We start from the raw sequence: 22,667 nt of genomic DNA, 5'->3' as shown, positions 1-22,667 counted from the left end.
CTCACATTAGTTTGATTAATGAAGAATCAACTCTCTTAGAAAAGAGACACAAAATGAAGAGTAACATAAAAATCGTTTGCTTAATTTTTTTTTTCTCCACTAAAGGACGGATAAAAATGGGCAGATATAAAAAAAGTAACACACGAAATGTATCGACTGTAAGTGCACGCGGGGACGCACTACATATCCCATGACCGCTTCCCAGTAGAAGCGTGAGGTGAAAGGTCGCGTGACGTTGATGAGGTAATAACAAAAATGGCGGCGCTCGGTACAGCACGGTGCGTGTTTCGGAGCTACTCTCGGGTGAAAGATGTGCAAAGGAGCAAACAAATATTGACGAGGTGTTGTGCAAGGACGTTTTGCAGTGAGACACAACATAATGGTTTGTTTTGATTCTATGAACACCGCAATTATTGATAATTTGTCTTAGTTATGACGCTGACCTTGTAGCTTCCTTGGTTAGCCGACAGACGTGCTCGTGTCAACAGCTCAGGACAAATGCCGCAAGTTAAACTTGCCTTAAATATTGGTCATTACTCATGAATAAATGTAAAATTAAATTTGCAAGCCATTACTGTTTGTCGGAGTAGTTTTGTACGTATATCTAAAAAATATAGCTTCACATCGCTAGCTACTGTCCACAATAAGACTGTGAGAGGTCTGGTTTGTTTCGAAGAATAGCTGTTTTTGGTTTTTAGTTCCCAATTTTGGATATTAAAGTTATTAACTCGTGTAACTTTTTTCACAACCCTCACAGAAAACGCAGAGCTCCAGGTCACAGATCCAACTGTGCAGGACATCCTCACCAGGATAACAGGCCTGGACCTGCAGAAAGTGTTCCGACCCCTCAAGCAGGAGCTGAAGCCGCCCACATATAAACTCATGACCGATGAACAACTGGAGCAGGTGCCTTTTACATGAACTGTGATACGGTCTCTCAATCACACACACACAGTTGTGACTTATGTCATCCCATCGTCTGATCCCTTCTGTGTGTTACCAGGCTATCAAGCACGCCAAAGAGCAAGCTAAGAAGCTGCTGGAGATGCCCCCCGTCCTACCGGAGAGGAAGCCCATTAACGAAGTGCTGTCTGAGGATAAGATCCTGGACGGCATGGACACAGCCAAGCTCGTCTTTACAGACATCACCTACAACATCCCACACAGGGTACACAGATGTAGCTCTTATTTTGTTTGTGTCTGTATAGCTGAGGTTTAATCAATCAATAAATCTTCTAATTGCCATTGTCAGAATAAAATGAAATTTTGTTAACCACCCACTGTGTAAAATAAGCACAATAATTCAAGTCATTCAGTGCAGAAACAAAAGTACTAAATAGTAACGGTGGACATAGATAGTCATATAGACATATGGGGAGAAAGTACAGACAGTTTATTTAAGCAATAAACTGGGTCCACGATAATTTCATAGTTTTCTTGATGTTGAGAATCAAGTTATGATGACGTCAGCTGTTGCACCTCTTTGTTGTTGTTGATGAGCCCGTGTATTGTGGAGCAGTCATCTGTCATGACTTTCTGTGTTTGATGGAAACATCTTACACTTATGTGAAGTTATTTGTGCTCCGCTGATGGATTCAGGAGCTTTACATTTCTCAGATCTACTGTACGTTTTTCTTACCTTTGCACCTTACATATACTGTATTTATTGCCCCTCAGGAGAGGTTCATAGTTGTACGGGAGCCTAATGGGACTCTTCGGAAGGCCACATGGGAGGAGAGAGACCGTCTTATTCAGGTCTACTTCCCCAGGGAGGGACGCAAGCTCATAGCACCTCTCATGTTCAAAGAGGAGAACCTAAAGGTAGGAAATGGGAAAATCTGACATCATTCAGTGTCTTTTTTCCTGTACTTTATTTTACCTTTTTTGCAGGCGTTCCACGAGAAACACACGTTTCTTTTAAAATGTCTTCTGGATAAATCTTGTGAATTGCTACAGCACCCCTGAAATGTACATACTGACATTTGTCACTGTCAGTGTTCCAATGTGAATACACGGTCGCATGAATATCTAAAACTAGAGTGCTCTGTGGAGCTGGGGTCCAGCTCACATGTGTAGAATCATTGCATGTCATCTGTGTGTCATTTCTGGACGGCATGAAGCATAGGTTATGTCATACGCTAGTTGGTTAGTGGTTCAATCCCTGGCACATGGACCACTTGCTGAAGTGGCACTGGATCCGGAGTTGGTCCCACTGCTCCGTTCTCTATTCAAATTTATTTGGGTTAATCAGGTTTATTAGAAATTTGTATGTAGCCGTTGTCCATCTTTGACATGGACCAAGATGAAATAATATACCTGCAACTTTACTGTCTGCACTGAGTATTGTGGACTTTTATTTTAAATTTTTTATTCAGTTCTACGTCTTATTTTCTACTAGATGGTGTTTTCTGAAGACCGTCATGAGGATGTATTGAACTTCTGCCTGGTCCAGTTTGAACCCGACTCTTCAGATTACATCAGGGTAAGGTGCCATTTAGGTCCTTGTTATTTTAACTCGATTCTGTATTTTCTTTGATCAACTTGGAATGTATAAAAAATTCTAAATTTCATGTGTTGAGCATTGTGCTGGGTCTCTTACAGTAGTAAAATCACTACAAGGACTGCACTGTCTTATATTCACTCTCTGTCTAGGTACATAAAGCGACATATGAGGACTTGGACAAGCATGGCAAGTATGATCTGCTGCGCTCCACCAGGCACTTTGGAGGCATGACCTGGTACCTTGTCAAAGCTCGGAGGGTGGACGGGCTCATAGTGGACATGCTGAAGAAAGAGCTGTGAGTGTTTCCTTTCACCTTTAAGTAGGGCTGTAACAAACTATTATTTAAATGGATTATTGTGTTGGTTATTGTTGTTTGATTTGTCTGTTGTTTCTTTTAGTTGGCTTATTACAAGATATTAATTGTAACCATATCATAAATGTTCCAACATTTTGTGATTAGTTAGCTAGTTTGTAGATAACATCAGAAAATATAGAAACATTTTAATGATGCCATTCATCTCAAAAGTTCACAGATGAGGACACAGCTTCCAGACACTGACCAGCCACCAACATTTCATTTATGTGTTTCTCCATTGGCTTTGGCTAAGGCCATCGCTATTCTTCCTGGAGTCCACACCCAACTAAATTATCTTTACACTGCAGTACTCAGTTACCCAAAACACACCACATAACAACAACACAAACAACAAGTAAAAACACCTCACAACAAAAATCTGAAAACGCTTTTTCCGTTACAAATTTGCGTGTCATCCTTTTGCAGCATTCATACAAAAGTCTTATAATAGTACAAAATCTCACACAAGTCTGAGAAATGCCAGATCTTCCTCATTGAGGTGCTCTCACACTTGTGTACGTAGCGTAAAATTTATATAATGTGTATAATTGTCTCTGTTTACGAGCACTTCACCCTGCCTACAAGCAGGAGCCACAGGAATATGTTTATGAATGTACCAACCAACGTGTGTAAAAGAATTCTGATCTGAGCTCTCTATATGTCCATTCTCCCAGGTTTCAAGATGCCGTAAGTCTAGTGTCTCTGTTCCACATGGTCCACCCAAACAGTGAGTCAGCCCAGGAAGCTGCCAGTCAACAGGCCACTGGCATTGACCTGCTGAAGGTGAGAACAGCTCAACCGTGACTTAAAATCCAGGCTGAAGTGTGTGTTATGCAAGGCCCTTTGATCCAGTTCATATGCCGTGTGCTTGTGGGGACATTCGGGGTAAATCAGGAGTCACTGTAGCTCTTGAGGGGTCAAGTCAAGGCTGACTCATCTAAGGTTTCCAGCGTGAGAGGTTTGGCTTTTTCTTCATTGTGGGAACCGCAGGGTCAAGCACAGGATACATCAGGTCTTATTATCGCTCATCGATCCCTTGGCCTTGAAGCAGCGGTGAGGGGCATTGAGAGTGACAGCCATTTAATGTGAAATGTTAGCGGCAGGAGACAGCAGAGTGTGTATGTCTGCAGCAGCCCGGGCCTCTCATTTAGTCACGGTCGATTGCAAAGGTCCATCTGAACGTGTTCATTTACTCTGCTACTAATCTTATTAATACTGTGATAATAAGACTGCTTTTTTGTAGTAGCCCTAACTCCAGTATAATTGTTTTTTTTTTTTCTTCTCTTCATCCAATTACCTCACCTCTGACCCTTGTGCCTGCAGATCTATGCCCAGAAGGAGTCCCAGAGGTCAGGCTACATCGAGCTGGCTTTGCAGGCGTATGAACAGATGTCTGCTGAGGGCCCTGCTGCCTGATTTGCCCACATCTAGACCGATATATAAAAATTCATCCGCAATGAGGAACGGTTCCCAGATACAGAGGTACAGACTGGAAGTTGCCTCCCATATGTAAAACGTGACGGTGTCTGTTTTTCTTCTGTGTGGATCCAGCAGAAAAATAGACTTGTCGACCGAAAGGGCAGCTGCACCTCGCAACCATCAGTCTGAAGATTTAAAGAGAGAATGTGTCTGTATGTGCAGTTTCACTTGAGTCAAACGCGTGTCGCATGTTATGAACACATATGATGTACATAACAAAATAAAAATATTTCTACTTAAATGCCATTTTGTTGAAGTCTGAATGACATACACAACTTTATTGAGATGAGCTTCTTTAAATCACTCTTCAGGTCCAAATTCAAAGTAGCAGCCGTTATTTTAGTTTAAAACTAAAACAAAACACAATCTTCTGAAAAGCAATTGACCTCAGCTTGAACTGTCTACAACCACAAGGACATCAATAACACACAGTTTGACACAGATTGGAACCAAGAGTCTGTTTTTTAATAGTCCTTTGCTTGTTAACATACAATATATAGAAAAGTCAGAAGGTTTGCCCCATATAGAAATGTCTATAATACTGTTTAATTCAATGACTGATCAACAGTGGTGTGATTTGAGGTAAGAGGAAAGAAAGAGGTGTTAAGATATTTTATTTGTATGACGTTGTGCGTTCGCAAATGGAGCTTAATGTACTTAAAAATAAAATACAGGCAACTCTGTCAACTAGGTATTTTCTGTAAACCAATAACTCTAAAAATAATAATAATAATAATGATAATAAAAGGTCGCTAACAGCAGTCTAAAATAATCCTCTTATGCCCTTCTATACATTTGTACCTCTTTTACTCTTTGGTTGTGCACTCGGAGCGTTTATATGCAGCTTGGCTCTGCTTTCTTTGAAGTATCATGTAAACAGCTTGGTATCGCAGTAGTACTAATGTGGGAATCCTAAGTATCAGAATATCAAGTTACAGTACACCTCAATGTCACTATTCCATCCCACAACCAAGAAAGCAGATGCTTGTTAATAAAGATTCAAAGGCGTTAAACTCTGTCGACAGCTTGTCCTCGTGTTGTCCCTTTTTCTTATTTGGTCACTGAAAAAAAAAATGCCTTGCTTTTCTATTCATCCATAAAGTCCTCATCTAGGTTGACATCTGTGGTGTCGATATCGTCCAAGTCAAAAGTGTCCAGATCCAGATCCAGATCATCCAGGACCTGTGGGTGGAAGTGCAATGGCTTATAGTTTTGGTTTAAGGGTAACAAGTTCATGACCACATGAAAGTACAATTTTCACATTAGTGAAGCCAGAGGCTCAAAAACTAATCTTTACCTCATCGTTCAACTCTTCCTCGAGGTCCTCTGCTGATTCCTCAGATCCCTCTGGAGCCACCGTCTCTGGAGCTGGTACTTCTGGCTCAGCCGGGCAAAGAGCCGGAGGCTCCGTCGTGTCCTCAGACTTTACTGGAAGTGTCACGGTTTGTTCCTCTTGTTGTGGTTCTTGTTCTGTGACTGGCTTCAATACTGGCATCGAATCTTCAAGTGAGTCTTGCAGTGGATCGTGGATCATCAAAGCTTCAAGGGTTTGCACTGGCACAGGTGCATCCAGCACCGAATTATCCGTGGTTTCAAAAGAGATGAGCTCCTCTACTGTCACGGGTGATGGAGCCGTTTCTGAAACAAGTTCCTGAGTAACAGGAGTCTCTTCTGTTTCCTCTGCTGCTGTGTCCGCTATGGGTGTTACCACCGAGGAGTGGATATCTGTCTCCACTTCTTCGGAATTGGCCATTTCCCTCGCCTCTGATGCAATTAAGGCATCAGCTGTCAAAGTGGCGCTAAGTAGGGCATCCTCTTCTGCTGCAGCCACACTTACTGTTTCTGTTTCACTGACACAATCAGCAGGTAGAGCGTCAGTTGCTGGAAATGTTTCCTGAACATCCGTATCAACAGACGAGCTGACGGCTCCCACAGGACCTGGTTGTACCATGTCAGGCTCTTTGTCAGACATCTCCGTGGTAGACTGCTGCAAAACGCTTTCCTCCACAGAAACAGAAGTCTCTGATGTAGCGATCATGTCTTCCTCCGCCATTTCCTCCTCATTAGATGCAGACTGTGCTTGTTCTGGCTCAACGTGTTCTTCTGTTATGGTGACGGGACAAGGGGAAGGGGCGTTTGGGAAATATTTCTCTTCTGTTGCTGAAACGGGATCAGAAGGCTCCTGTTCGAGTGGAGCGAACTCCTCGTCTTCTGCAGCTGCTGCTGCTGCTGAACATGTAGTTTCTGTCACCAATGGTGCAATGAGGGTTTCACTCATGCTCCCCAACACTTGCTGTACAAAAGAATATGCAGACCATTAACAATCACACAAGCTAAATGAGCTCATTAGGCCTAGAGTAGAATGTTCTCTGGAGTAGTTGACACTGTGATGGACATTAACCACGACACCATGCTTTTAACAGTGAATCCATGCCTAATTTTTTTCATCAATTTCCTAATTTACGAGCAGGTACTGCTGCCCGATGTCTGCCAGGAAAGGTGGTTTTAGCTGTCGTTGCTACAACATTTATGCTACTGAAGCAGCATTCAGTTCAGACTTGTGCTTGGGAAGCCGTCCTACTTTTTCATAACCTATTAGAAATTAGACCAAAATTTGCAGTTGGCCTCTCTGAATACTCCTACTGCATGTGGAGGTGCAGATTCTGATCATACCTCTGGGACTGCGATTTCTCCCTCAGGCATCAAACCCGCCGCTTCCTCCACAACATTACGATCCTCATTTGGCTGAAGGATAAATCAAAAAAAGCAGTGTTAACACCACTTTGAATTGACTGATGACTGATGACATGTAATTCCGTACGAACTCAATCCTTGGGCAATTTAAGTTTAAAAAATGCTCCCTCCCTGACTTGTCCACTAACCGTGACGAGTGGATATTCCGCAGCAGGTCTGACCCTGACATGAGTCTCCTTCAGGTACTGCTCAGCCAGCAGGGCTTGCTGGAGGCCAGGGAACAGGTTGCTGTACTCGGTGGGGTCAGCCAGAGCATCTGCTGCCTTCTTGTTGACCTTGGACAGACTTTCCTTCCACAGCTTCACAACCCTGGAGGAAGAGAGGCAGCGATGCACGACGCAATATAGGTATTTCTGTTAATCTTAAAGGAATACTATAGTTTTTGCACAAATTTTGACTTGCACTTGGCAGTTTTTAATAATCCAGCATGCAATGCATATTACAGACAAAGGGTTTTGCAAAATACATAAGGATATGACATTAATGTGTCCACAAGTAGCCGTCCTGTATGTAATGACCTTATTAGAAACAGCGTTACCTTGACACATGGCTGGGCATATATGTTCTTGCAAGGAAAGCAGCCTCTGGCAGTCGATCTGTTTTGATTAGAAGTTCCAGGCATTTGTCCAATCTGGGCAAGAACAAAAAAAAAAAGAGAGAAAAAAATTGGAAAAATAAATAAAAAATAAAAATGTTTAAAGACGTAAACCAGTTCTGACAGCTCCTTCCTCTTCCCTGCTCCCCAGATGCTCACCTCCCCTGCATGAAGTAGGTGAGGAAGGCCACGTTGGTCTTGCCGTCGCTCTCCGCCCCCTCTGCCAGTCTCCCCACCATGTCCGCGTTGCCCGAGGTGGTGGCCAGCAGCAATAATCCCCCGTAATCCTGAGCCTGGTGCAGACATTCCTGAGCCAAGCTAAACTGGCACTTTGTAGTGGCGAGCTCCGCCAGCTGCTTCCATTTCTGCTCTGACTGAAGGTGCCAAAGAGACAGGAGAGCGGATTATCGCAGGACGGAAAGCATGAACCCCAGCAACAATGCACTGTGAAGTAGTTACTAAGTGGGGGGTGACATGATGGTGATTCACCCAGTCAAGCTTAAAAGTAATTGATAAAAGTCAAACTTTTCAACAAGAGTAAACCTTAGCAGCACATTCACCTTCATCACTTTTTACGTGTTTTTCTTTTAACATGTGCATTGGGATCATGCATTCGTGGTCCCCATTAGCCTGAATTGTACTTATTTAGGATGCTACCACACTAAACTGAGACAGCACGCATGCTAGACATGATGCGTCCCACAACAGCATTGCCTTTGTGAGCATGCAGCTGTTAGCATTTAGCCTCATAGAGCTGCTAGCATATAGTGAACACAGACTCCGCTCTGACCTTTGCCTCCAGCGCCAGTTGGTGGGCCGTCTCGAGCTCTCCTAGCTGTAGAGCAAGTTCAAATTTGTGGTCTGGGTCAGTGGAAACAGCCAGCGCCTGCTGCCTGTAGCCCTGTAAAACCAGACAGAAAAACAGGAAACAATCATTTTCATTCAATATACTGTCCTCTGTCGACTGCTGCAGCGATCAACAGTGGAATATTATAAAGGTGTATCAGTGTGATACAGTGACTTGGTAAAAGAGGTTGCGTGAGAAGCGAAAGCCTTCCCATGAGAAATATGTTTTAACACAGGGATAAGCTGCCCAGATGTGTCCTCCATCTGGCTGCCGGATGTTCTGTAAATTATGCATTCATCCGAATCCTGCACTTTTAGTCTGTTTGAGCGGAAGGACGGAAAAGGACAGAGATGCACTTCCAGAAGTATAAGTTGGAGGACGCACGTACCTGTTTCTCCAAGAAGTGGGCCACCCTGGGCCTCTGCTCGACGGGGATCGTGGGCAGAACCTTGTCGGCCGTGCTGAAATCCATCCTCATGACGGCTGTCTGGTATTCCAGCACAGACAGCAGCAGGGAGTAGCTGATGATGTTGAGCTCTTTGTCTCCGAGGTAGAGACGGTCGTCCTTTGGGATGTAGCCCAGCAGATACATGGTCCTACACCAGGGAAAGGACTGTGTTAGAGCTCCTTTTATAGTTATTTTTCTCTACATTTTTACCGGCGTTTAGATAACTTGGAAAAAAATGTCGGATGGGTTCGCTGGTACATCTTTTTGAATGCGCAAGTGTTTCACCTGTCCAAGTGAGCAATGGTGATGATCTCTCCTCCGACGTAGTAGTTGAGTCTGTTAACAGAGCTGGTATAGATGAAGCAGTCTCCCACCCAAACCCCTGTCTTTACCACCTCCTGAATCTCCCCCAGTACCTGGTCAACAGAAAGACAGATAGAAACGAAGATGACAAATGAGAGGAAGAACTTGAAATGCAGGCAGAATTCTTACCTAGAACATCTGTATTTTCATCAAACATCACATTTGAACTTAAATACATTAGTCCACTATTAAATTACTGCATGGTTGCATAGAAAACTAAGGTACACAGATCCCTGACCTCGAAAGCGTCTTCTATCCCATCTTCCGTCATCTCTTCCTTGGAATCCAGGGCTGCTGACACGCGCTCTTGTACGTAGCGCAGCACAAACAAAGACTCATCTGTAGCGATGCACACCAGCTCCCCAGAGTCAGACCAGAAGATCTAAAGGCATCGACACACAGAATTATTAGGAGGCAGTAGCAATACACCGACTCAAGTAAGTAAATAGGTCACAACTGACATGTTTAGGCTGGATCTCAATACGGCGAACCAGTTCGGCATTCTCCCAGTCGTAGAAGGCCAAGCCACTGTTTGATCTCACTCCCAGTAAGAAGCCACCAAAGATCCCTGTGAGGAATTACCCACGGCAAAACCATCATTTCCACATGAAACACACAGCAATCAACGTTGAAAGAGAAAATGATAATGAGACTCACCTTCAGCCCCAAAGTCAGGTCTGAAAGTCTTCTTCTCTTTAAAGTTCTTAAATATTTTCACTGCATTGTTGTGTTCCCTGACGGCATACCTATGAATATAACACACATGGTTAATGTGTTCATTTTTCTTATTCAAAATTTTACATTAGAAGCACATTTTCGCAAATACACAAATTTGCTGTAAGTAAAGTACTTTATACCAATACCACCCTCATGTGCATATATCAAATGATAGACTGCATAGTGTAAAGACTGCTAGCTTAGCTTGACTCTGCCCAAAGGTAACAATATCTTATTAACAGCATGTCTGAAGTTCAGTATTTCTCGGCGGCGCTCAATAAAGATCCACCTTTGGAAGGAGCACCGCTTCTTGCCTTTATGTTAAGATAAGCTAATCGCTTGCCGGCTCTGCGTCATTTTATCCTACAGACATGGGAGCGGTATTGAGCGTGTGCTAGCCAAGTAAAAATATTTCCCCAAATCCTGAACCCTTCTTCGCCGGGCAAAAGACTTACTGTGAGGAGTCATGGGCCCAGATAAACTCCTGAGCGGAGCCGAAGCTCTTGTTCCTCAAGGCCATGGCAGTATAGATGATGTATTCCCCGTCTCCACACACCACTACAAATCTGCCAGTGTGCAAATACACAAGTTATATACACATTATGAATATAAAATAGTGCTTTGAAAGCTCAACCAAGGATACGCAGAAAAATTCCACCCCAAAGAATCTTGCATGCATCATTATGATGCATGGAGTAATTACCCTGTGGTTAGGCTTATATACATAATAATACATATTCTGGTTTTATTCTGAATCAAACCACTTAATACATATTCTGTAGAGACCTGCAGTGAACTGTTACTATTGGCTGCATAAAAAGTATTAATTATAGCCTTTTTAACTCACGTATGTATGTATATAGTTATGAAAAATGTCTTTATTGCCAACTTTAAATTATAGAATTTTCAATGATTTGATTCTACAAGCAACAATTTTACAATGCACAATGTCCTGATTGGTTTCACTCATCACCCCTCGAGCCACATCTCTGCACCTCACCTTCCATTGGGGCTGTGTTGGATGGTTTGCGGGTAAATCTCACAGCTGCCCATGTCCTTGACGCCCAGCGGGAGCCTCTCTCCGTCCCTTATCTCCGTGTCTCCCATCGCCTTCAGGTTGGCCTGCTGCACCTCGGAGTGACGGGCCCACATGACCTTCCCGCTGGAGTCCATGGACATGGCGGGCTCCTCCCGGCCCAGCTGAGACGGAGCGAGGACGGGTGAGGTGCAAGTGGACATGGAAAAAAAAAACAACAGAAGAGACACGACGTGGGTATGAGGTAAGGGTGGATGGTGGTTAGAGGGACGGCTTTTTAATATCAGAGGTCAACACGATTCCCTTCAGCTTACACACTGCAAGCGGCTATACAAGATTATTCCACCTGAGGGTGTCGAGGATAAAGAGGTCGTGCCCTCTATTTTCTCTGGAGGATTTGCGGGGTTTAACAATAAAAGGTCTAATTTAAAGTCTAAAATTGAATTGGCTTTAAGACCGATATGGAAAACATTGTATTATGTGTTGCCATTTGTATTCCAAATGCCTACAATAGAAACAATTCACAATATAAATGTCATCATATTATCATCTTGAAACGATAACCATTTACCTTTAATTATTTCATTCAGTAATTATGGCTCATTCTGCTCCTCAGTGCAATACCCACAGTGCGATATGAAAATGTCATAAGTGGGAATACTAAGTGCCTAGGAACGTACGCACCTTGATGATGATGCTGCCTTCATCGTAGCCCATAGCCACATTATTGGAGCCGGGCAGGCCACATATGCACCACACCCGCTCCATGCCATAATTGAGCGTGTTTTCTAGTCGGTAGGTGTTGGAGTGCCACACTCGAACGGTGCCTAAGGAAACGAAAAATGCGTCGAGCTCAGCCAAGACGCCGTGTCGACTCTGAGTTACAGAATTGCTGTGTGTAGTCTGCAGATGTTTTACCCACCGTCCTCGGAGCCTGTGAGGATGATTGGCAGCTCAGGGTGGAAGCTGACGCAGGTCACATTCTGAGCGTGGCCCTCCAGGGTCTGAACACAAGTTTTGTTCTGGTAGATAAACACAAAGCACATACGGTACATTGACGACATAGTGTCTCCGACTATACTGTACTAGACTTTTGATCAAAACGCACACATTTGTGCATGTATCAACTTAATATCGGCATCAGGAACAGTATGCGCGTGATATCCTTTACAATGGAATATACGTATAGTATGTAGGATGTATTAAGAATATAGTGCTGAGAAGGATGTGGCACAATTTATGAATGAAGCAGAAGTGTACATGTGTCCACTAGGTGGCTGGTTAGTCTAAAAGAAGAGAAAATTTGATCAGTTCAGGTTTGTAAAATCCACTCCAGCGTGTTGGCAATTACCTGATAATCCCAGATCTTGATGAGGTGATCGTCAGCCCCCGATATGAGGTAGGGCTTGTCTCCTCCGCTGTAGTAGTCAACGCAGTTCACTCCCTTCTCGTGCCCCTCCAGAGTGAAGTTGGGAGTCTTGGAGCCCAGCTGCCACACCTGCAGTAAAACAGCTGGGTTGATTATCATTGCAGCAACTAAACAATGTTGGCGAAGTACATCGTCTGTCACCACCTAAGTGGTGCTGTTAGAAGTAGCGTTTCTCAGTACTGAGACCACATTTCCTACAGTCAGATTGTTGAAGGCAGCTGGTGGCATGTTACTTAGAATGTGTAAGTATCACGCACTCATTCAATCTACAAACAGATTATGTATATGAAGAATTCAAAACTTGTGCCTTGAAACTGGCTGTTAGGACTTCCATTAGGATGTAGTGTGTGTTTGTTTGTTAGGGTTAGGTGGTTTTAAGGTTAAAGTTGATATTAGGGTATTTAGTCAAGTTTAGATTAAGGGACTTCCGTTCCTGTTAGAGTACGGGACTAGAATGCATGATGTCAATTGATGTCCTCATACGAAGAGCCACGCGTAAGTGTGTGTATACCTTTATCGTTCTGTCCAGGGAGGCACTGGCAAACTGGTTGTTGTCTTTGGGGTTGATGACAACCTGCATGACGTAGTGAGCGTGTCCCTCGAACACCTGACTGCACGTCCACTTCCTGTCCCAGTCCCACAGCTTGATCAGCATGTCATCTGGAAGCATAAAACATGTGGTGAGAGTGTGCTGATTACGCTGTACGTGTCGGTTGAAAGGTTTAACCGCCTTAATGAACAAAGTTAACCGGGGAGCCAGACCAGCTTCACTGCCCACGGGATGTTGGTCTGGAGTCTCTCCCTGATTATGCTCCAGCAAAGATCTGCTAGACCCATCAAATCATTTAGGCTAGATTTATGTGGTGATTGTGTTCCGTGCTAGGACCAAATGACACTTTAGATCATAGGTCTTCAACAGGGGGTGCGCAGAGATACTGCAGTGGGTTCACAAAATCTTTGGTTGATTAGACATTTTTATGTATTTTCCTTCACAAATTTAAATTTCTTTATATACACATTAACATCAATCCAACATATTTTAGTAAAGAGATAAGACGTTATGAAACAGCCTCCACACTAGCCTACACCTGTCAATCTAGGCCTCCTGTGCACAGTAGGCGCAGCTCAGCCACTCACGAGGCCGCATGTTACACGCCGACCTTGTCAGGTTTCCTGTAATTGCCCAAGATCCAATCGGTCCCCAGGGGGGAAATCCTAGACGCACACTGCAGTATTAGCAGAATAGAAGCTAACAGTGCAGCTCGCTCCCATTAGCCAACTACTGAGGCCAAAATGGAAAGTTTACACCAGTATGTTTATCTTTACGGCAGTTGCGTGGCCACCCTGCTGTTGCATATGTTTGATGGGGAAAAAAATTTATATTTGAACCTGTGCATTATTTGAATAGCTTAATATTGAATGCAAAATGATATAGGCCAAGTTTAATATAGAACACATATAGGAGGTAGGGGGTCCCTACTTAATGTCTTCAGTTTGGGGGCCCTTGGCCTGAAAAACCTTGAAGACCTCTGCTGTAGATGCTTGTGTGTCATGTCCTACCGCTGCTGGTGAGGACGTAGGGTTGTGTGGGGTGGACAGCGATGCAGCGGATGTAGTCAGCGTGCGCCTCGAACATGTAAACTCTCTCCAGAGTGTTGTAGTTTAACACACGGAGCTGCATGTCGTCCTGCAGACAGACAAAGAGATTCAGAAGCATATTTTACCTTAAACGCAACACAAGAACACGAGTTTATCTGGCGATGGTCTATGTATCTGGAAAGAAGCTTAATGCAATACGGCGAAAGACAACTGTGTGCACATTTATTATATGGATTTACTAACGGGTGGATCAAAGCAGTTTAATTTATATCGTATAAACAACCCAACCTTCATGTGAGGAAATCAATGAGTTTAAATACTTACTGCTCCAGCAATGACCCAGTGTTTCCTGGCTACAAACCTGGCCACTCTGACAGGCAGATCACACAGCTCAAAGGTTTTCACCATCATCTGCACAAAAAACAAAAACACTATCAGATGTTCAAAAGCATGGACGATGGAAGATGAGGGGTTAGGTGACGGCTCGCGACCTGAGTCTCATGGTTCCAGACCACCACAGTGCCGCTGTAGAGGCTGACCAGCAACCAGGGCTCGGTCGGGTGCAGGTCCACGCTCTTTGCCCGGTCTGACCGAGCTGTCAGCTTCCGCTTGATGTCCAAACGCAGAGGCTGTTGAACAAGAGACGAAGAAAATGAAAAGGCAGGGATGAGATCAACTTGGAATGAAATGATCTAAACGTGTCATCACTTAACAGCCAGAGGATTGTGTTTTTCTATTTCTATTTTATTTGAGGTGTAGCTGGAGGTAGGGGAGGGGGTGTGTCTGTTGACATTTCTTCCCATACCACATTTTGCATGCATGCCTGCTCCAGAATGGCCGGGAGCTCTCAAGAGTTTTTTTTTTTCATGCCAGTGGATAATACGTTTATGTTTCTCGATGTAAGAGTTTGTCTACTTTGTTTTGTTTTGTTCAATGCTGATCATAGATGAGTCTTTCTATGGTGCTGCATGAACAACTGGTAGTGTTTATGTTGAATGAATTTGAATGAAGTGTCGGACTTTAAAGATGATACAACTTATTGAAGAAGCCACTGACTGACACAGAAAAAAAAGACGTTGCGCTTCTGGTCAGTTATTTTACTTTACGACAAAATATGTTGTTTGTTTGTTTGTTTGTTTGTTCCACCTACCATGTCTCCACGTCAGCGATGATGTCCAGTGAAGAAGCAAGTCCGCCTGATGTCCTCGTCGCTCTTTTTTTAAGTTCAGTAAATAAGCCATCCATATTAATGACACACCAACGTCCGTTAGAGATTTTCACAATAAAGCTAAAAACTGTAACAACTTGATAAACCGGTTATAAAAAGGTTGTGTTTAACCAAACTGATTACGATAAATGAGTATTGAGTATTACATGTTTCTTTTTAAATTTTATTTTAATTCATTATTAGTTTTATTATTTATTTTTGCCTACAATAGTCACCTAATTTTCTTCTTTTTTACTCGTGTATTTCTTTCTGCGCAACTAAGGTTTAATAAAGTCTGTCTTAGTCCAAGTTTAAACACAACCAGCTATTAGCCATGTTTACACATTCAGAAAACGTATGCAGCCTGCACTCCCATGTTGGAAATGTAACCTATGTTCTTGAATAACTTGTATAACACACCGTTGTATGTCGCAATGAGTAATAAGCAGTAGTAATTTTCGAAGATGTAGTTTTAGAGTGGCCAATATATAACAGTTATGGTGAACCATAAAACCATTAATCACAACCAGTAATCGTAATGCTTTTATCTTGAAGAGAAAGTCGCTCGTTTCTGGTTTGCGTCTCTCTGCCGGTGTTAAAATTGACGCGGTTTATTTTGGCGACGTGGATCTCTGAGCGCTTCCTGCGGGAGCAGCTTAAGATCCGGCAGAGAAGTAGAACACGTTGTACCTGTGAGCCCGCAGCTACTACACCGAAGAAAAGCTAATAAACAAATGAAAACAATGGGCTCACAGTTTCCGCCATTTACTGAACAAGTTATGCTTTGGTCCAAATTTGATAGTTCAAATCAAACAACAACAATAACTATATTATTATTATTATTATTATTATTTGGATAGTTTTGTATAACCAGTTCAATTTTATGTTAGAACATTTTTTCTCAGAGTAAAAGTCATTTTGTGTGTGTGTCTAAATAGAGTGTGTGCACACAACTGTAGTGCATAATTTATAATCAAATAAATTGAATAAAAATAATGAATGACGAATAAAAATGAAAGCCCTAATAAGGACAACACTTGTATTAAATCGGTTTATTGCAGCAGCTCTCCACAATCACATTATAAATAGACAGCAACGTGGAACACACAGAGATAAAGTTCCTTCCCATCTCACTGTGCCTTCTTAAATACTTGGTGGCAGACTTTGTCGACAGCGGTGATTTCCTGAAAGAGAAGGCGCAGACCTTTAGACTTTGCATTCAATGTAATGCAGCAAACATGTCACTGTTAGGTAATCAGGCAGGGCTCGTGCCTGAAAACAAAGTGGTGCGATGTGATTCCATCAATTAATAATTATATAGTGATTGCTCTGTGGCCGACTTTAGAGATAGCAGCGATTTGTGCACGCCCCAGTGTGTCACCCTCTAACTCACCAGGTGTAAGAGGTCTCCCTCAATCCAGTGTTTCCAGCCACGGTTTGCTTTCTCCCCCTTCTGAACGCACACCAGCTTGTCCCCGTCCCAGTTAACCAGTGTCTGCCACACAACCACCACGCGAAAACATAAACAGTGGTCAGTGTATGAGCTGTGAGCACCCCAGCTGCCGTCATCCAGAGCTCTGAGAGTAAAAGAATTCAGAAACCGCCGTTCTCACCATGACCTTCCTGTTGTCCAGGCCCTTCGTGTGCTCCTCGAACTCCACCCCCACGGTGAAGCTGACCTCGTAGTTTCTGAAGGTGCTGAGGGTCTTGGTTTCGAACTTGTCTCCGTCCTGCACGATCACTTTGGTCTGATGCAGGTGGGAGGCTATCTTCCTGGTGGCGAAGTCGATGTCTGCAAGAATGTGCAAAATGCTAAATGAATGGGACGCCTGCGAGCAGATCGGCCGGCGCCGCAGGAGTTTTCTGGAACTTTGAGCATCCTTGTTTGCTGTGCGCACAGACACGCCAAAGGCACACATCCACAGGGTTATACAGGAGGCTGCCTAGTGTGATCCTCCTCCTGCTGGTCCTTCTGACAGGCTCATTTACCCTTTAAAAAATGACCTTGCTCCCTGTCAAAATAGGCCTAAATGAATTTTTCTGCCCTCTCCAGTGCCGGGCTCTGTTCAAAAGAACCGACCTATCCTGAGCGTTTAGATATTCATATCCCATTTGCCCTAAAGTGAAAATTCAATTTCTCCCCATCACTTTAACAGATGAGGCCTCTATATTTACCCATCTAAATGATATTTTTGACCCATTTCCATAAGGATGTCATTTTCCTACCCGCTCAATGGAAATGAGGTGGAGGCATTGAGGATTTTCTGGATTCTGTAGGAGCTGAGAGTGCCGGGGTTGTTTTATGAATTGCAGATCGAGCTGTGAATAATGAAAGTGTTTCTGGCTCTGATCAATGACGCACTGAAAGGAGGCGAGTTTTATTTAATTTTTTTTCTTCTTCTTTTTTTTTTTTTTGAGCTGGCCTTGTGCCCGATCCAAGGCCGGATCTGTCCGGATTGCAAGAATGAAAATGCAGAAAGGAGTGAATCAATATTTATCTGGCGTGGTAACAGGCAGCAGCCGCTCACAGAGTGGAGGTTAACTTGGCCCGACAGCAGCTCAATGAGGAAATGAAGCAATGCCATGCTACTCCTCTTCTTTCCTCCTTTCTCTCCATCTCTCCCTCTCCTCTTTCATGCCTCACCCCATCCTCGATTTTCTGCTCATTCTTTCCCCTCTCGTTGGCTCTGCCTTTTAAATGTGGCATACCCCTCTGGTGCCTACTTTTTCAAGAGCCACATTCTTTCTCGCATTACCACGCTCTGCATGTTGAATGCAACTTACCGAGGGCCTTCATGAGTTCCTCGAAGTTCTCATTGCTCACCATCTCCCAACGTCCATTGTAATCTGCAGGCATTTTTTGACCGGTGTGTGTGCGCAGGCGGCGGTGGCTTGTCCTGGGGATTGTTTGTCAAAGTAAGAGAAACGGTCCAACGGTCCAGCCCTTTTTATACGGTGTGTGTGTGTGTGCGTGTGCAAACCAAAGGACAGGGTCCGCCTGATAATTCAGGACAGTAAGCGTATTTGCATTGGTTTACCTTTCTGCACAGTGCACGCACTCTTTAATTACACATGATTCTTTGCGTGACATGAAAAAAAAAGTCTTTTTTTTTTTTATTGCATGCACTTTCTTTCTTAACAGCCATTACTCTTTCTAATGTTCTGGACCAAAGAGAAGATGGAGATTAAAGAGACGAGTGTTCATTATCTCAGTGCCAATTTAATTTCAGGAATCTTTCTTATTTTATGGCCCGCAGTGCAGAGATTCGTCTCTGGTTTCATGTCAGTGATGAAAGTTTTTAGTTTACTCAAATGCAGCAAGATGTAGGTTCAAGTGTCCTTTTGCAGACATTCCCTAATCGTCTCGTCTTCACGCTCTCTTTCTGGGTTATTTCATGATAAGGCACCTGCACTTCAGTCAGCTGGAGCTGCTTTATCAGCTCCACGGATGCACACTGTACATACCTCTTTGTCTTTGTGTTAAGTGTCTGAGTGACTTTGTGCTCGCTGAGATAAAGTTGCTGGTGGGTTTGTATTGATAATAGAGTCTTACTGCCAAACTGCAGTGCGTTTTGTATGTTTGATTCATTTAAAACTGATCTTAAATGAATCCCCACTCGCATTTGCGAAGTCTGAGGCTGAACCTCAGCAGCAGCCGTACTCAGTGCGGTTTGGTGGATCTCTTCAGAGACGCTCTCTTTCATATTGTAAGATTATTATTATTGTTATGTTGTGTTTCACAACCACAGTTCTCTATCGCAGCTGATTCCGTGGTGATAGGGGAGCATGTGGAGGGTCAAAGGTGAGGTAGGTTTATCAGAGCTGATAAGATGCTTAGATTCACAGTAACACTTATCTCGCCACACAAGAAATACACATATTGAAGTATTTTAACTAATAACAGTCATGATCATTTGATCAATAAGAAAATATGTCTTTAGTCTGGTGATCATGTGTTTTGTCTAACCTTTGAATGACTGTTACACAGCACTCAATATACAGTAGCCCGGTAGCATCAAAGTGATCCTGATGAAATACGTTCCAAACTAGTTTAATCTTTTTTATACTATGTGCTGGTCACGTGTTTCATGGGCACCATATTAGATACATCTAACCAATATTCACCCATAAAGAAGTGGCAATAACAGAGAATAAAACTGGATTAAAAGTTAAAATATGCCACAGTGCTCAGCCTATAACTCCTGCACAGGATCAGGAAAACACAGAGGAAACTCCAGCATTGAAAGGGAGAACATTTGTTAAGATTTTATATAGGAAAAATATAGTGATACCAGCATTAATGTGTACCTTGATCTCAAAAGCGCCCCAACACTGCTTTACAAATTAATTAACCAGGCTTTATGCTAGCCTTATGCTAGCTAGTTATCTAGACTAAAGGCTTAGAAAAATAGCAGCTACCGTCATATATACTGTGAGACCCACGTGGATGTAATTTATGTCCATGTAGATAGACAAATTTAATTGACATGTAACTTTGCCTGGGTTACTACTAAGTTATTATGGCTTCTGTGCTTATGTCATAATGATAATACTAAATAACAGTAAGACTAGTTGAGTTTTCACTATTTCTGAGTATTTATGAGTTTTCTGAGTAATTTCAAACTTTTAACGGCGATGGATGAACACGGGAGACTGAGGAAAAGGTAAACACAGCTCCGTGACTTATGGGGCGATTGGGCTACAAAGCATTTTACAGACTCAGTGAAGATATTTAGAGTAAGTTGATGCTGGGATATTTAAGTGAGGGCCTTTTACATATTGACAGGCGTTGGGAATAACACTTATAGGCCTGTTAATGGTGAAAATAAGCGATTCATTTCAACAAAGCACATCAGCCCCATAGGGTTACACTGCAGAATCTTTCCTCCAAGGTCTCAAACATGACTAATATATGGCTTTGGCTCAACTGATTAATGGCATCCATCTAGTGTCCACTTGTGGTATTGTATATTGCTAACTGTTAAACAGAAACAAACAAACAAAAATTTTTTTTGTTCAATTATTTAAAGCAACATAACCATTAGTCTGCTGTTAATTTACCCATCAAACAGGTCACCTTAAACTTTGTAGCAACAGTTGCCCTCCCTGACTGATTTGGCAGGAGCCATTCAGTAATGGAAAAGATTATTTTTAATATGCAGAAAAATTAGCTTATCTCCCATTATTCAAAGCAACAATGTATAATACGACACTCTGCTTTAATACATTGCATTTTAGCTGCGTACATTCAATATTCAGGTGAATGAGGAGATCTTCAGTAATTTTGGTACATGCTGCATAGCACCTCAAGGCCTGGGTCTAACGATCAGAACAACAGAAGGACAGAAACATGTCAGATCCTGGAAAGCCTTTGATGAAAAACAGCACATTATTTCTGCATTTTAATTGGGCAATGGGCAATGCTAAGTCTGTAATATTTCATGCATTAAAGAATTCAAGCAGGTGGTGGGTTGTTGGCTCATGTTCTCAGTCACATTTGAAAAGTCTGTACTCACACGTTCCAGGTCACGCAAATTAATACAGCTCGTTGAACTCCACAGTGTTTTGTCCCCGTGATTTATAAATTGTTTTATTGGCCAGTTTTCTTTTATTGGATAGTTTATCAGAGGAGAGAGATCAGAATGAACAGATGAGAGAAAGAGGACCACAGTTCAACCAGATGAGTTATAGGGGCTCCCTGTGGCCCCCTTAATTTTACCTTTGATTCTTGCTTATTCTAGGAAATGCATTTTTGAAGAGTAGTTCTTAAGATTGTATGTTCTTATTATGCTTAGTTACCTTAAATCTACAATACAGTGCATTACCTACACAACAGAAATGCATCTATCTATGGTCGGTACAGTCCAACACTCATAAAAGCTGATGTGCTGATATCCTGATTGTTCTTCTCTGCTTTTGTCGCAACAGTTTCTTCATCCTGCCACATAGGGGCAATGTTGCTACATATGAGCCAAAGCTGTTCATATGAAGTTGATGCAATATTTTGCCCTATGCAAAAAAAAAAAAAAGGTACAACATGTTAAGCTGTGATCAAAGTTAGGATGACACAGAACCATCTGGTCCTGTTAAAAATAGGAAATAACCGGTTTACAGTGAACATGCAGAGAGAAGAAATGAGGATTTGAAACAGCATTTAAGGATTTACAGGATGACAAGTGGAGAAGGAATGACTGGTCACGCTTGCACACACGCACACATGCACACACATGCTCTAACATGTGCAGATATATCCATAAACTTTTGCCGATGCAATTAGGGTGGTGTTAATAGTGCATGACGGCAGCTTAATTTTTAATTCTGCCTAATTTGCACCTAATGGCCCCCACTGACCCGCTGGCCTCGCAGGCACACAAATATAGGCAGCTTGTCAGTAATATCTGTGTGCTGAACTTGTTTCGACATTTGCACACAATTAGTAGTGGTTCCTTTTTGCCTTGTCTGTGTCTTACCACAGTGTGTATGTTGGGACATGTGACCTGGTGGTTTAAGAGGCTTTGAAATGATCATGAAACTATTCTATTTCCTGCAGACGCCTGTCCTCGCCCTCCGAGATCTGTGTTTCTTAGAGCGTCTAAGATGTTGTGCGTTGCGCTTGCATGCCTTGTCACTCTTGCGCTTGCAGAGCAATTTCAGTATCCGGTTTGATTCAGTTCAATTTGCCTCATTAGCGTGGCACTCAAAGCTGTGCATTACTGCGTCTTTACATGCGGCTCCTGCAGTGGCCCATTCATCTCGCCCATCTCTTCCTCCTCCCTCTTGTTTCAAAACATCAAAGGTTAGATTTATCGCAGTCCTCGAGGAGACGAATGACTCTCTGCACATGGTTGTGAAGCCCTAGTTGTGGATTTCAGCAGAGAGTAGATGCAGTTGTAATATATTTTCATCCCACCCATGGACTCTAATAGGACAGCGTCTTGCTGTGTGCTTTGATGTCCCTCTGAGAATTGAAAAGGCACCAACGTTCCCACACAATTGAATGACTTTTGCTTTTATCCTCCTCATGGAAGCCTTTTTGGTGTTACATGCATCAGTACAAACGGGAAAAATGTCCATGTGAGACCGATTCAGGCACGCTAAAGGACATCATGCCTACACATGGAGAGACACCGAAAATGTCATTTTCTTTCTAAAAAAAAAAAAGAAAAAAGCCCTTTATGGCTAAAGTCAGTCCATTTTCATTGCTTCCACACACTCACAAATAGTGTGCAGCCCTTTGGAGAGAAGAAAATAATAGCTCTGTCTGGTCAGACTGCCTTGATGTCAATAGACGGGGGCCCTTTCAGGTTCACACATTCTCAAAGTCAGGTACCTGTG

General features: G+C 42.8%; 3 protein-coding genes across 3 annotated transcripts; 1 reads left to right on the top strand and 2 right to left on the bottom strand.

Moving 5' to 3' along the window:
• The first annotated feature begins 223 nt into the window (after positions 1 to 223).
• mrps22 (mitochondrial ribosomal protein S22) lies at positions 224 to 4,583 on the top strand. The gene is made up of 8 exons (XM_047594254.1): positions 224 to 382; positions 758 to 906; positions 1,004 to 1,168; positions 1,678 to 1,821; positions 2,399 to 2,482; positions 2,653 to 2,798; positions 3,533 to 3,641; positions 4,182 to 4,583. Exons 1-8 carry the CDS (start codon positions 256 to 258, stop codon positions 4,272 to 4,274), a joined length of 1,017 nt encoding a protein of 338 aa, XP_047450210.1. The 5' UTR covers positions 224 to 255; the 3' UTR covers positions 4,275 to 4,583.
• A 200-nt stretch (positions 4,584 to 4,783) lies between these two features.
• LOC125013510 (coatomer subunit beta'-like) lies at positions 4,784 to 15,383 on the bottom strand. Its single transcript, XM_047594253.1, has 22 exons — positions 15,276 to 15,383; positions 14,617 to 14,754; positions 14,450 to 14,536; positions 14,087 to 14,213; positions 13,038 to 13,186; positions 12,449 to 12,595; positions 12,020 to 12,119; positions 11,782 to 11,924; positions 11,062 to 11,261; positions 10,517 to 10,627; positions 10,002 to 10,090; positions 9,806 to 9,912; positions 9,583 to 9,726; positions 9,267 to 9,397; positions 8,922 to 9,129; positions 8,477 to 8,587; positions 7,846 to 8,060; positions 7,630 to 7,722; positions 7,220 to 7,400; positions 7,011 to 7,082; positions 5,635 to 6,630; positions 4,784 to 5,519 (listed from the first exon to the last, which is right to left on the bottom strand). Exons 1-22 carry the CDS (start codon positions 15,276 to 15,278, stop codon positions 5,424 to 5,426), a joined length of 3,648 nt encoding a protein of 1,215 aa, XP_047450209.1. The 5' UTR covers positions 15,279 to 15,383; the 3' UTR covers positions 4,784 to 5,423.
• A 986-nt stretch (positions 15,384 to 16,369) lies between these two features.
• Positions 16,370 to 18,285, bottom strand: LOC125013512 (retinol-binding protein 2-like). Its single transcript, XM_047594255.1, has 4 exons — positions 18,117 to 18,285; positions 16,946 to 17,124; positions 16,726 to 16,827; positions 16,370 to 16,516 (listed from the first exon to the last, which is right to left on the bottom strand). The coding sequence occupies exons 1-4, from the start codon at positions 18,187 to 18,189 to the stop codon at positions 16,463 to 16,465; spliced, it is 408 nt and encodes a 135-aa protein (XP_047450211.1). The 5' UTR covers positions 18,190 to 18,285; the 3' UTR covers positions 16,370 to 16,462.
• Positions 18,286 to 22,667: the final 4,382 nt, after the last annotated feature.

Source organism: Mugil cephalus, chromosome 9 (genome assembly GCF_022458985.1).
Source record: "Mugil cephalus isolate CIBA_MC_2020 chromosome 9, CIBA_Mcephalus_1.1, whole genome shotgun sequence".
Taxonomy (NCBI): Eukaryota; Metazoa; Chordata; class Actinopteri; order Mugiliformes; family Mugilidae; genus Mugil; species Mugil cephalus.
Note: the sequence above shows the minus strand (reverse complement) of the source record. Positions and strands in the feature narration are given on the sequence as shown.